Genomic DNA, 14,886 nt, shown 5'->3' with positions numbered 1-14,886 from the left:
CCTCATGATCCCTAGCAAAAATGCTCCCTTTTTAGTCCACATCTGGTATTTTCCATTCCAGAGGAAACACTTCTAAAAACACCAGTCGTTTTAAAGCCAGAAATCTTTTCTTCTGTCTCTAAAAAGACAGTCTTATCAGAAAGCAGAAGCAGGGGGATATGGATTATATCACTAGATTATTTGTTGGCAGAGCTAAAGAAAAGTTGAAACAGATGTTACAGGGACAGCATTGGCAGCACCCCAACACTCCTATTCCTGGTCTTTGTTCTGTACTCTTCATGTACAAACTCTGAGAAATTAATGTTATACCACACTTGATCTTAGCCAAAAGGCCGAGAAGCGATTAATGTTATACCCAGTTCCTATACCTCAATAAGGAGAGATGGCACAGAATTGGAATAAGAATGTGAGTTTGAAGGGCTCGGCAGTTTGCACATGCCAGGATCCCAGATGGACACCAGTTCGTGTCCCAGCTGCTCACTTCCCATTTAGTTCCCTGCTTGTGGCCTGGGAAAGAAGTAAAGGAGGGGCCAAAGCCTTGGGACACTACACCCACATGGGAGGCCCAGAGGAAGCTTCTGGCTCCTGGCTTCAGATTGACTCAGCTTGCAGTCACTTAGGGAGAGAACCAGCAGATGGAAGATCTTTCTCTCTGTCTCTCCTTCTCTCTGTAAATCTGCCTTTCCAGTAAAAATAAACAAATCTTAGAAAAAAAGATGTGAGTCTGGAGTATAACAGATCTGAGGTTGAGTTTCAGCAGATCTCCTTGGCAAGCTAGATGACTTAGGCACACTGAAGACCTTTCTGAGGTTTAAGGTTGTCTTCTATGATACAAGCCTGGTACCGTTTATTTTTCAGGTGTGGCAAGGAACAAAACACCGATTGGAACCATAAGTTTTTAACAATGTGTCCATTCTTTGTTTAGTATGAACATAAGTTAATGTGTTTCTATGGCTAAATGAAAGGCATTGTTCCACGTGAATGGAATAGAGAAGGCAGAGGAACAGTTGAGAAAAACAGGTTTTTTGGCCAAGATGCTTGCATGTTGTAACAACAGACAAAAACATTAGGTCCTCCATGAGCCTATGAACAAGGTTGGTATTGCCTATGGGGTAATAACAAAAAAAGAGCTAGGACAGACAAACTGGGTCAGGGATGCAGGTGGCTTTGTGGGTGTCCTCCTAACTGAAGAAGTATGGAGCCACAGGCCAGTCCAGAGGCAGGAGCATCAAAGCAACAGACTGGCTCTTCTCTAAGAGATCAAACCAGGGACCACAACTCCCACTCTCCCAGCAGACAAGAGATGCCTGCAGCCCTCTCCCATCCCCTGCCCCCTTGCTGACTAGAGAGGTCCCCAGGATGCCTGGCCACCTACACATGGTGGATTTGAGCCATGTCTTGTATATTAGAGGGAATATTGGAACCGTTGTCTATACAATATGGAAAAGTCCAGTTCATTCTGCAGAAAGTGTTCCTGTGGCTAAGAGACTTCCTTACTTTTCCTATTGTGGTAAGACACACATAATATACACCTAACCACTACAACCAGGGACATTAGTTACACTCATACTGCTGTGAGGGCATCACCAGCATCCACCTCCAGAACTCCTGATCTCACAAACCTGAAAGTGTATTCACTACATGATAGCTGCGCATTTCCTTCTCCCCTCTCCCCTAATAACCAGCATTCAATGTCTGTCTCTATACCGTTTTGGCTACTTTTGGTATACTAGTTATTAAAAAATCAGTATTTATTCTTTTGTGTCTGGCTTCTTTCACCTAGCACATCTTCAATGTTCATCCGTGCCACACCCTGTATCAGAATTTCTCTACTTTTTAAGGTGGAATAACATTGCATTGTATAGATATACCACATTTTGGTAATGCATCCATGGATCTTGAGATTGTCTTTATTTTTGCATATGATGATTTATGCTGCTATTGAATATGGATACACAAACATCTGTTCAAGTCCTTTCCATTCTCTTGGGAATAAACCTAGAAGTGGCATTGCTGAATGTTACAGAATTCTGGTTTTAACTTTTTGAGGAATCTTTTCACTGCTTTCCACAGTGTCTATACCATGCTGAATTCCCAGCACCACTGCTCATGGGTCCCATAGGAGGCTTCCCTTACTCAACAGGTAGTGTCCCAATCAACCACATACCCTGGGTCTGGGTCACTGCTGATGCTCTTTCTGACCTTGTAGTGCCTTTCATTTTTAGCATGTACTTGGAATTCCCCTAGAGATGTGGCAGTGCCCTACAGCTTTTCCTGTCCTCATTTGGCTTTTGACAGGTCCTTTCTTTTTGACTTGTCTGGGGCTGGTTGTCTCCTTGATGAGGTCTAGGACTGCCCAGGTACCTACACTGAGGTCAGCCTGGTCACCCATGGCCAACACTGTGACATGGCACTTGCACCTTTGTCGTACAGATTCCCTCCCCCGCCTTATCCTTAAGAGTTTTTCCTCATTGACTCCCATTAACAACACCTGACAAAACAACTGGATAGCACTATGTCATCTGGAAGATGAAGGTTTCTCGGAGTTCATTTGGAAAGTTTCCCACAAGAGAAATACGTAACTGAGTTTTAGCATAAACTTTTTCAGGTGGAGGTTCTGAACAGAAACCTTCTATATTATTCTATCATTAGAGAAACAGGGTCCTCACCCAGCCTCTTTACACAGAGTCAAAAATGATGCCCTTGATCTACCACATGGGATGGAAGAAGCCCAAATCCTGCCTTGCAGGATCCAAGGTCATTGGAACAACAACCAGGATCCCTGAGCGGTCTGCAGAAACAGAACAGTAAACTTCCTTCAGGACTAGGGAGAGGAGCTTTCTCTGGTCCTTGTCTGCTTCTAATTTTGGATCCCCACCCCCTCTCGTAATAACCAGAAACCCCTCCAGAAACCCCTCAAAACAAACAAACAAACAAAACTAGAATAGATAGAACAACAAGGAAAGCTTAGAAACAGACAGGAAACAGTCAGCGGGGATGCACTTATAACTCACTGGGTGGGACACAAAGATTAGTTACTCCTCACTGGGGTATGGAAGATTTCTCTGCACACCCCTCCTAAACATGCTCACCTAAACTGTTGACATATATCCTGTTAGAATTATAGAGTTAGACCACCTGAAAAACAGCCAGGTTCAGCGAAAACATGCTTCAATGCTATAAACTGCTAAAGACTAAAATTAAAATAGGCATGAGACAGCTGAATAACAATCTAAGCCATTTTAAGGTGTATAGAACACGGTTGAATATAAACCAAAATTGAAATGTCTATGAAGAAGTCACAGGTTGTGGTTGAGAACCTGCATTTTCCTATTAACATATTGGTTAATCAATACCATGTCAATTAATGCCACAATGTTGTAAATGGTTGAAAATATTATGTTGGGGCTTTTAACTGATTGGGATGATACTCTGCCGGCTCTACCTTCAGACCAGAGATGGTCTCACCAAGAAACCATTGAACTTACCAGGACAATAAGATGCTGGACTTTATGCTTGGTAAATGCCTCCAATGAAAGAATGTCAACTGAATTTGAACTATGGAAATGCAATAAGGTGGAGCAATCCGCCATGGGGGGAGGGTGTGGGGAGGGGTGGGGGGGAATCCCAGTGCATAAAAAAAATGTATCACATAATGCCATGTAATTAATTAAAAAAAATGAAATGCAATAAAAATATGTTTTAAAAAAATAAAATGATGCCCTTGTAGACTGAGGACACAGCTCAGCTGAAAGACTGAGACTGAATATTGTGCAGATGCTTCCAAGGCATCGTCTCTGGGTTTATGTAACCCTGTGGGAACATGGCCGGTGAACAGGTACTGTCTCTTTTCTCCAGGTCTTAGTAAGCACACAGTACACACACACGCAGAGCTGGGGCTAATGTTTCGGCATTCAGCCTCTGGTTCTGACAACCACGAACAACAGACCCTAGACAGAAGCTAGTATGAATAGCACCCCTCTCACCAACGCCACCTTGTGGACAAGGTATTTTTGAATTATGATGACAGGATTTTGTTTGAAAACTATAAGCTTGGGAATCTGTGTACCACACATCTACTTATCCAAGAGAAGATAAATGCCTCTCTGTATTGAATAGGAACACAGCCTAGTGGTCAGAGGCTATCAATCCAACATGCCATGGCTATTAACACACACTCCTCTCTCAGCTTCTGTCTCAGCTTCTCTCTCTCTCTCTCTCTCTCACACACACACACACACACACACTCACATGCGCGTACACTCAGATGTAGTACCTCACCTGAGCCACCTCTTCAAAGTCATCATGCCTCTTCTGCAGGGCTCGGGCTCGATGCAAGGACTTCCCAACCCCAGTGTGCTTGCTCAGAAAGGCCTCTCCATGGTTTTCAATCCAGTCCAGCACCTGGTAAATGAAGGAAGAAATAATGACTTCCTGGCAGAAGGAAAGACACATAACATGTGCAACTGCAAGCTTTCTATCTCTCCCCTCTGCTGCAATCATGGAGCAGCAGCCCAGGAGGAGATGTGAAACCTACTGTGAATAAAAGGAATTTCATTTTTGCCACTGGCACTATCAAAGTCCCACCTTAACTAAATCCAAATTACCCTCTTGAACCTCCAGCATAACCTCACAGTACTTTTCCAGTTTTCCTTGTCTTAATCAGTTCACTATTTTAAACAAGCTACACAGACCTTCACTCTCACTTCACTACCTCCACTCTAACAACACAAACTCAGACGTGACAAATTTACCTTTTGCAAACCTTGAAATGTGGCAAAAACTCAAAATGTTCCTTTCTTAGAAAAACTTGTGTGTTTCTAGGATTATTTAAGATGAAATTTCAACTATAATCAAGAGAATGTATTTTGGCTACCACAAGTACACCTTAGTGTCTTTTTTTTAATCATAAAAAATAATTATGAGCATGGAAGATCAAATATAAATACTTTTGGTCACAAAGTTTCCAATAGATTATGTACCAAACATAGTGGAGTCTTAGAATTTTTATGCTTAACATTTTTTTAATCTTTTTGAGAATGAACTAAAATTTGTCTTTTAAACATTATTCATGTATTTGAGAGGCAGCAAGAAAGAGATATCAGTCTCTTAACAACTGGTTTACTCTCTGAATGTCTGAAACAGCTGGCAGTGAAGAACTGATCATTCTGGCCTTTCACATGGTCAGTAGGGAGCCAACTAGCCAAGCCATCACTACCGCCTCCCAAGCTGTGCGTTAACAGAAAGCTGGAGCCAGAAGAGGGAACATTTCCCCACTAGGGAAATCGTTACTTATGAATTGAGATTTTGAAATAGTATTCTATGGACCCAGAGAAAGCTCCTGGCTTCTGGCTTTGGATTGGCTCAACTCTGGCCATTGTGGCCATTTTGGGGGTGGGGGGGAAGAACCAGTGGACAGAAGATCTTTCTCACTCTGTATATCTGCTTTTCCAATAAAAATAAAAATAAATCTTTAAAAAAATAAATTAAAAAATAAGAGTGCGCTTTATAGTCTTTCACAAGAATTGGAATTTATGACTTTTTTCATATTATAGGATTTTGTTATTATTCAGTTTCAATCACTTGTGACCTGCTTGTCTTGCAATGTTTTCATTAATTTTATTTCATTTTTACCTCTAGATTTAAGAAAATCAGTTACTCCAAGGCATATTAGTTGAAGAAGAATATGTTCATCTGGTAGTTCATACATGGTTTTTTTACTCCCTGCACATGATACCACCACTTTTAACACTATCTGAAAAGCATTTTGCTTCCTTTTTGTTTGTTTTCTTGAAAATTTCAATTCATCTTCATTTAGCAACAGTTTACCCAATTAGCTATGCCTTCACCTTCACAGACCTATTTATTTCATATAAATTGGTTTAAATACAACTGTGCTTGTTTTATGAAGTTACGTTGCCAATGTTTAGTACAGCCTGTGCCAGCAGAGTTGAAGTGTGAAGAGAACACGTGCAGCCTCCAATAGGATTCAGGGACTGTGTGGAAATCAATTTAACAAATAAGAGTAGAAAATAATTTAAAAAGTGAGCAAATCTTATTCGGTAATAAAAAAAAAAAAATAGCCTGAAAAAGCAACTGAGCAGAGAGCAGTGACATCAGTTTCTGAAGTATTGCTGCAATGTTAAGTCCTGATGACTGTGCGTCAGATGGCCTTGCTGCCCGAGGCACACATGTAGTCTACCTCCTCTCTTGTCCTGGTGTCCAGGTCCTCCAACCAGCAATCCAGCTTCCCAGAAAGACAAGCACAGCAAGAAATGAACTTTAGACCTGACACACCAGCAAATCACGTGCAGCGTTGGAATTCTGGATCCATCTGTGAGTTCTGGTGAGCAGGTTAATATGGGTCAGAATCTAGAATCTGAGCTACGGAATAAAGTTTCTAAACAAATGCTGGGCCTGCATAAGTACAAGTCCTCTTCAAAGAACTCCTTGTAGTGTTTTCCTGTTTAGTTTCTTTCCTCTACAAGATTATACTTAAAATACTCAACTACCAATTATGGTCAGAGTAGCACAGGATGATAGGGATTTGTACCTCCTAATGGCTTTAAGGTGGTGTGTAAGTATTTCCAGCAGTGGAGCTCTTGTCCTTTGGTTTTCATCTGAGGCAGCCTTAGAGAGCAAAGAAGCACGTGTGGAATGTAAACATTCACATATTCATAGACGTATTTATTTTTGATTGGAAACTCAGATTTACAGAGAGAAGGAGTGACAGAGAAAGATATTCTGTTTGCTGATTCATTGCCCCAGTGGCCACAACAGCCAAAACTGAGTCATTCTGAAGCCAGGAGCCAGGAGCTTCTTCCAGATCTCCCACATGGTACAAAGTCCCAAGGCTTTGGGCCATCCTCAACTGCTTTCCCAGCCCACAAGCAGGGAGCTGAATGGGAAGTGAGCACACTGAACATGAACTGGCGCCCACAGGGGTTCCCAGCGTGTGCCAGGCAAGGACCTTAGTCACTTGGCTACTGCACCAAGCCTGACATATTCATATATTTATTTATTGTCTCTTTGTGCCTGAGTGTCATTCACCAGTATAGCCCATGGGGATGGGGTGTAGCAGTAAATAGGCAGGTGTGGCCCTAACTCAGAGACCTTAGTCTATGGGGGTAATAAGCACTAGTTATCCAATCAATTGATTCATCATTAATTGCAAAAAGGAAAGTGAGGTCTAGTTGAGATCTGAGAGACAGTAGGTACAAAAAAGCCTCACATGGCTAGAGTAGAACGTAAGTAGGAAATTGGCCTATGGAAGGCAGAGCCTTGTTCCGGTTGAGCCCTTGTATACAAATGAGGGATTCTGGCATCCCTCCTAGGAGGCTTGCAAGGGGAAGAAAGGCTTCATCAAATCCATGTTTAACACATAGTACTTTGACAGCTTTTAGAGAATCAATGAGGAAAGTTAGCCTAGAGTTGGCCAAAAGGAGACTGCAGAAATTCGAATAGGTGATGCTGGCTCAAACAAGGCCATTGTCAGTGTCCCTGCGGAGACAGACCAGGGAAAAGACTGTCAGGATTTGGTGACTGGACATGGGGATTATTGGGCAGGTGGTGAGGCTGATGCCCAGACACATGGCTCAAATAACTGGGCAGGAGGTAGAACTCATTGCTGGTACACAAGCAAATGATCTATGAGAAGTGCCAGAGATGACAGGTTTTCCTTAAGCTTTCTCTCTTTCCATACTCATGCTCTGGTTTTCATAAACGACAGTTGTGCCCCTGCACTTGGATGGGAAGTCACATTCAATGATAGCTGTCAATCAGATCCTAGCAAGATGTGCTTCTTGTTTCAAAAAAGTAATTTATACACTGAGGCTTAAAAATAACCACAAATTCTTAATCTGGCTGTGTCCTAATAGCAGAAAAAATAAGGAACAACAAATCCTCTGAAAAAGTCAAAGGTCAGATATAAATGGAACTCACCCATGCATACTGAAAAAGGTTTCTTGGGGTACAGTTTCTAAGCAGCCATTGCCCCAGTGCCAAGTACTTTCAACCCCATCCCAGAGGCATTTCCACCTCAGCCCTTGACCATTGCAAATCAGCTTCTCACCTTGTGAGTTCTCTGTTTCACTTCATGTAACCTGTCCATATCCCTTTCTTCCCTATACACACTTCCAAGGTTACCTCCCATTTATCCTGTAAGCTATGAGAATCCTGGATTCTTTCCTAACTCATCCAGGTTGGGATGAATAGCATTCTTTTCTGATTCTCTAACAACCAACAATGACTGTGCACAGGCCCGTCTTTCCCACTGGACTCTAAATCCTTGTAAGCCCAGGACTTAGTTAGCATGGTACTCAGAAGAGCCTTTGCTTCACACAAGTTTAATCGAACAGAATTCAAACTGATTCTCCCCTCACCATCTATCTGCAGTCAGATTTTTGTCTGTGTGTCTCCACCCTCTCACTGGTTCACCTGGAAGGCAGCTAGTTCTTAGCAGAGAGGAGGCTAAAGTTTTTACCTCTGCATCCTGAGACCAGGCTGAGGACTTGGCCACACCTTCAAGTGGGCGGCACAAGCATCGCCCACCTATTTTCTAACTGGTAGACTACCAACGGAGAGTATCTTACCTGTAGGTTCCCGTCCAACAAGCAGGGGTCAGGGAAGATTTAAAACCCCAAGACCCTTCCAAAAACCCTTTTGGTGTCTCTCCCTCTCTCCTCTGAGAGGCACCCCACCTCCCGGCTTTCTCTTGGGAAGTGCTTTTGCCTTCCCTCTTCTTTCCCTGCTCACCTGGTCCCTTCACAAATAAAATTTTCTGTCTGCAACTGGTTCCTGGCTTTTTGTTTCTATAATAAAATGAGGAAAGAATCCACCCAGCTATCTGAAGAACTCTCGTGTGAGTCTCGTGTGAGACTTCTGACCTCTTCCTATGGGGAGAGGGTGTGCTCTCCCATGGAGGAAGGGACCTCATCTTGCTCTGCCTTGGGGAGCATCAGCTCAGTTCAGCCTGGACTCCTGCTGCTATAGCAGGCAAGAGAGTCTTGTGGACACAGGCTTCAAAAATCTTTCCTTCTTTCTCCTGTTCTGACTTTCAACCAGAAATGATTCCCTTCCCAGAACAGCCTTTTCCAAAGAAGGATGCTCCCATCCTGAACCAGTTTGGGAAGCCAATCTAACAGCCATTATGCATAATTTCTTAATCACCCCCTTTCTTCCTCATCTAATTGTGTTTATTCCAACTAGCATACAATCAAGATGGAATGCTTTCAGGGAAGGAGACAGTCCTTCCTAGCTGCCAAGAAGAAGGGGGAAAGTCCTTATGAATAGAACTATTGAGAAGCTCTGAACAACAGCTGTGAACCCATCTGAGTTCATAGGAGACTAGACTGGGGTCTTAAGGACTTTGCAGGTTCCATTCCACAAGTCTGGAGTCTCAACCACAGCCCACGGCTCCTTCTCACCCCTTTATTTGCACATCTCCAGCTATTGCTATATGAAACATCACCTATTTGCTATCTCTACCTTCTGAATGTAAGATCCACGTGACCAGGGTCTTTGTTTTATTCACTGCTGTGTTCCCAAAGAGCATTTGCTGAATGAAGGAGTGAACAAGTGCACAAGCCTGACAAATTTGACTTGAGAACTTTCTGTGCCATACATGCTCCCCCCTCAAATACAACAAAAACAAGCAAGCACACTCATGAAAAGCAATGGAAATTGTAAATAAATACAGAATCAAAATCTTTGTCTTCATACTCCCTTATCTGGTTCTCTTAAAAACTCTTGATAAAAATACGCTATTAATTTGTGTCATAATTTGATTCATCAAGACATGTGATGTTTTAAGTAAACCAAAGAACTTCTCCTATCCTACCTCCTGGCACTCAGGGCTCCACTCTCCCATTAGAAAGTCATTACTCTGAGGCCGATGGATGAGTGTTTATGTGCCATCCAGTGTCTGTAACACATTTTGCTGTTAAGACTCAAGTACATGCAATGTGTGAAAGCGCCCAGGAGAGTCCATCAAACAGTTATTTCTGTCTCCCCACACAGAACACAGAGCATTGGTTCTGCAGAGAACAGTCAATGCCACCCAGCTCCTGGTGACTTAAGAGTATGCAGGCACCATTCGAAATGCCCAGTGACCATCAACACATTTTCCGTTCCTTCCTCAGAACGAGTACAATCAAAATAAATGTCTTGCTATGGCAGAAGAAGCCAGAAAATCTTGCTGAGAGTTGAGCTAAAACTCATTAGCAGGTGTACAGATTCTCTTTCCCTCACAGTGGCAGTGTTTCCTCTTGGCACACCCATGACTAAGCAGATGCTCCTGATAGTCCCAAAGACCCAGAGTCTAAGCTGATGCTACCCTGAGGCTCCTCCTACCAGAGTAGGGACTACAGTAAGAGGCAAGGCTCTAGCTAATTCTCTAACCCTACAGAGGCTAAAGAACACATGGTAAGGTCTAGAACTTAGAGCCTTTAATTCCAACTTCCTAATGTAGGGAGAGGGTTGGAATGCTACCTCAAAGATGAAGGACACCAAAGAGACAGATGGGACTGTCTCTTAACCTTCACTGAAGTCAGAAAGCCAGTCTAATAAGCTGCAGTCTCTCTCTACCCTCTCCCTACTTAGCTGAGCCTCAACCCTACAATCTTTCCAGGCATTCACTCTGCACAAAGAATCAACTATTACCCATTTGAAAACATTTATGTGATTAGACTATCACCATGAAAAAATTTAATTGAGAACTTTAAAACTGTTAATTACCACTGTGGGCAAACATATTATCCAAGATACATGCATGCCACAAAGAAAAAATATACAATGGTGAGTTAATATAATTAGGTCTGTGAAAAATTTAGAATTGACAGTGTCTGCTTCAGGGAAATTTGTATTAGATATAAATAATTATAGAGGTCAGCTTTTTGTTTTAGATTTATTTCTTTTTACTGGAAAAGCAAATTTTTAGAGAAAGAAGGAAAGACAGAGACAAAGATGTTTTGTCTGCTGGTTCACTCTCCCAGTGGCTGTAACGCCTAGAGCTGAGCTGATCCGAAGCTTAGAGCCAGGAGCTTCTTTCAGGTCTCCCACATGGGTGCAGCGTTCCAAGGCTCTGGGCTGTCTCAACTTCTTTCCCAGGCCACAAGCAGGAAGCAGGTAGAACTTGAAATGGCACCCATATGGTCTCCTAGCACTTGCAAGGAGAGGACTTCGCCACGAGGCTAGGTCAGTTTTAAAGTGGTGGGACATAAGGAAAACAGTGTTTGGTTACGACTGTCTGTGGCTCTTATTGGAAGGTAGATTGAGGATCCATCACAGTTGTCACTGGCTATATGATGCTAAGGAAGTCTTAGATTAGCTGAGACCAAGTGATCTATTAGAACTCATTGATCAGGGATATTTTAGCACAAAACTATAAGCCCCTGAAAGCCAGGAGCTGTGTGTTTTATTTCCATTGCTCAGTCATAATGCCCATGGAATAACAGCGAGCCCTAGAGCATGGACCTCCAAGCTAGGTGGACTTTGCTTTGACTCCCTGATCAGCCACCAGCTTTGTTACCTTCAGCAAGTTAATCTAATCTTTCTAAACCTCAATTTCCTTTTCAGAAAAATGGGGCCTGAGCTGTCGGCTGTTTCATCCTGTTGAAAGATTAAATAAGATAAGTGAAAGGATTAGATGCTCAAGCACATTTACTCATAAAGATGTTAATCCCACGAACAACATCATTTTTAGAGACACATTTGCTCCAAGTAATGGAGTCTCAGGGTTGGTACTAACTACCCTTCTGATGTTTAAATCCCCTTTCTAATGGACCCACCAAGTAACCAGTCTGTTTGCAATTTCAACAATGATTTTCACCCTGGGCCTTCCCTAATTCAAGTGAGAGCTGAGTATGTCCCAAGTCTTTTTTCTCTGAGGCTTTAATCCTTTTTTTGTATGGAAAGACACAGTCTCCAGACACATTCTCATTATTCTGGTCACTTTTTTTTTTAGAACCAGTCATTCAGAGATCAACTTGAAGTGCTCACTTTTGATTATGCAAAGCTGTCAACTGGATTACACAATGACCAAACTGGTTTAGTATGATTAAAGGAATACAGTCAGCACTGCTAGTAAAAGATTGATTACCTGGAGTGAACAACAATGACAAAAATCACTCCTAAATTCCTTTCAGACATTCTTTGGCAAGCAATTTCTGACAGGGTCAAAGCTGTAATTTTCCTCGCAAGGCTCCAGAAAAAAGATGGAAGATGAGATTCACTTAAAATTAACATTAATTATCATCAATTCATAATGGAAATTTACAAAGCCCAAGAAATCCTGCCATCATGGTGTTTCCCTGTCTGGACTACTTAAAAGCAAGGTAGAGTTTTGAAGAGAGGACATGGAAGCCTCAAACGCATCACTGCTCCACTCATACTTTCTAGCTCACAGCCATCCCCTTCCAGCCTCAACTCCCACCACCATCACCAGCAGCATGAGCAAGCATATCCTAGACATCCTCTTCCTTATGCCCTACCCACAACTGAGCTCTCTGCTCTGACCTCCCATTCAGAACCCCCCAAACCCACCTGTGCTCCCTAGACCAGCACAAATCCCACACCCACCAGAGGGAATGCTGTGTGCTTTTAATTCCTCTAGCTCATTGCTGTTTTGCTGCTTTGGCTCTGAACCCAGTCACATGGGCATCCTTAGGTGCACATGTCTGCTCCTAGGGGCAGAGATATTTACACTCCTCACACAGTATTTTTCCAGCAGTAAGTGCTCCTAAGTATTTTAATGATTTATTCTGGCAAAAATCTGATGGCACCAGGGAGTCAAGAACAGGATGGCCTGCAGGGGGCTTCTCTATTCAAGATAAAATAGAATGTAACATGTATCTCCTAGAAAGAGCTTGAACCTTGTTCTTCTGACCACAATCTGGTCCATCTGGACCTAGAATTAACTCTTACATAAATGGGAAGTCAGAGGAGTTGGAGGGGAAACAATAAAAAGTTGAGGCCACCTGATGATGTTGGGGTGGTTTTGTGTGTCCGGCTTTTGCTCAGTACTGTCCTACACTTAACTGGAAAAACACTAGTGTTGAAAATTACTGCAGTAGCATGGCAGGTGTCTCTTATTAGGTCTGTGCCTTTCTTCAAATTAACGAACCCCAATGTCGGTTTTATTCTGAAGCTTTACTGCTACTGTCCCTTAGCTCAGTGGAAAACACAAAGTTTTCTGGTTAGGACAGAAGGCAAGTACAGAGTCAATGACAGGCCACAGCTCTGGCTACAGAAGTGCAGATGGAATCTGTCACTGGTGTCCATCTTTGGTTCACACCTTTTTGCTTTACTATGGCTTGGGCCCTTAAAGAGCAAAAGATTCACACTTGGAAAAAACCTCCCTCTCCCCCTGAAATAGCAATGGAACAAGGAGTCAGACAGGCAAAGGCTGGCTTGCTGTCCCTTCCCAACAGGGGTTGCTGTCTTTTTCTCATCTGGCTCTGCCTACTCCTCCATGTTTTGGGGTGGAATGTGCTGCTCCCTGTCTCCTTAGTTCCTCTCTCATGTACTATTTCCAGGAGAGCCAGCTTCTGGTCCTAGCACTGCCATCAGCCAGCTGTGCAGTCATGGCAGAGTTACTTTCTGTCTCTGATCTTGGACCAGATGCTCTTTCCAGGACCTTGACAGTTGTGCACTGAATAAAACAAATGATCTGACCAAGGAGCAGTTAATGCTTTTAAAGAGAACTATCAGGGTGGGAACTCCAAAATGCACAAGCACCAGGGGGCGCCCAAGCACCACTCAAAGAAGTTGTGATTTCTGCCTCAATATTGATCCGAAGGGCAGCATGGTGTAAAGCACTGTACTTGTATTTCATTTAGTCCTATGAAACAATTATTATTACTATTCTTCTTGTTTTAGAGGTGTAGACACAAGAGCACCAGGAGGTGATGAGATTCACTCAAGGTCACTCAAGATTTACACTCTGTTCGATGCCAAGGCCATGCTTGGATCCAAGCATTTTCATTGTCCTGGCCATTGCTGCTTCTTCACCAAGCTCCCCATGAGTGCTAAATGTGCATAGGGGTCTTGGACCCAGACTAGATAGTTCAAACAATTCTATCTTCCTTCCTTCCTATAACTACTCCATCAGTATGTTATTGCCTTGCATGATGACTGTCATGCTCTGGTTTTTCATATGTACACATATTTCCAAATATGTACATCTTGTGCTGTTCTAACCGCCAGGCATCTTGCCAGTACCTAGTACATGTTGGGCACATGGTTGAGACCCAACTTTGCTGTCATGCCCTTTCATTCTCTGTTTGGGCTGGAAAAACCTGGAGCCCCAAAACTTTCATATCACAATCTCCATGGGCAGAATGTAATGATTCCCCAGCAAAGTGACTACTGGATGGATAGAGAAGGAGGATGATGTGAGATGCACTTCACTAAAGTACAAAAGTGGGGGGGGGGTGTTAATTTCAGCCCATTTCAATAAATGTAAAGAAAAAGACCCGGTTTCATGCCAGATACAGCCAAGAGCTGTGAGGGACTCAGAAAAAAAAGTGGCAGTTTCTGCTCTCAAGAATGTACTGGAACAGATGAGCTGCTGCAGAATTTAAAACTTTAATGTAATGCAAAGGTGAAAGTGTTATTGAAGTTATATATACACACATTTATATATAACTGTGGGAGCATGAAATTACTTGTCCAGTGTGATCCTGGGAGTCAGAAGAACAGAGATCAAGTCTGTCCCCTGGTCTGGCCCTCAAGGGTGCAATGTTAGCACACTTCTGAAGCCCAAGCACCAAAGGTTGTCTTGGCAATAGGTAAGTGGTTGAGATCATTGTCAAAATCCTTAATTTTCTCACCTATTTTCTTGCATCCATCCTGGTGTTAGAAACACAGCAAGTGAGTGGGGCAGTAGGT

At 42.8% G+C, this 14,886-nt stretch overlaps 1 protein-coding gene across 10 annotated transcripts in view; it reads right to left on the bottom strand.

The window, feature by feature from the left end:
* Positions 1-14,886, bottom strand: part of KALRN (kalirin RhoGEF kinase) — a 712,406-nt gene that overhangs the window by 365,794 nt on the left and 331,726 nt on the right. For all 10 annotated transcript variants that reach the window (XM_058662003.1, XM_058661996.1, XM_058662002.1 and 7 more), the window contains exon 10: positions 4,282-4,404. In XM_058662003.1, the coding sequence (XP_058517986.1) occupies positions 4,282-4,404 (123 nt within the window). The remainder of the gene's footprint in view (positions 1-4,281; positions 4,405-14,886) is intronic.

The sequence above is a fragment of the Ochotona princeps genome, chromosome 3 (genome assembly GCF_030435755.1).
Source record: "Ochotona princeps isolate mOchPri1 chromosome 3, mOchPri1.hap1, whole genome shotgun sequence".
Taxonomy (NCBI): domain Eukaryota; kingdom Metazoa; phylum Chordata; class Mammalia; order Lagomorpha; family Ochotonidae; genus Ochotona; species Ochotona princeps.
Note: the sequence above shows the minus strand (reverse complement) of the source record. Positions and strands in the feature narration are given on the sequence as shown.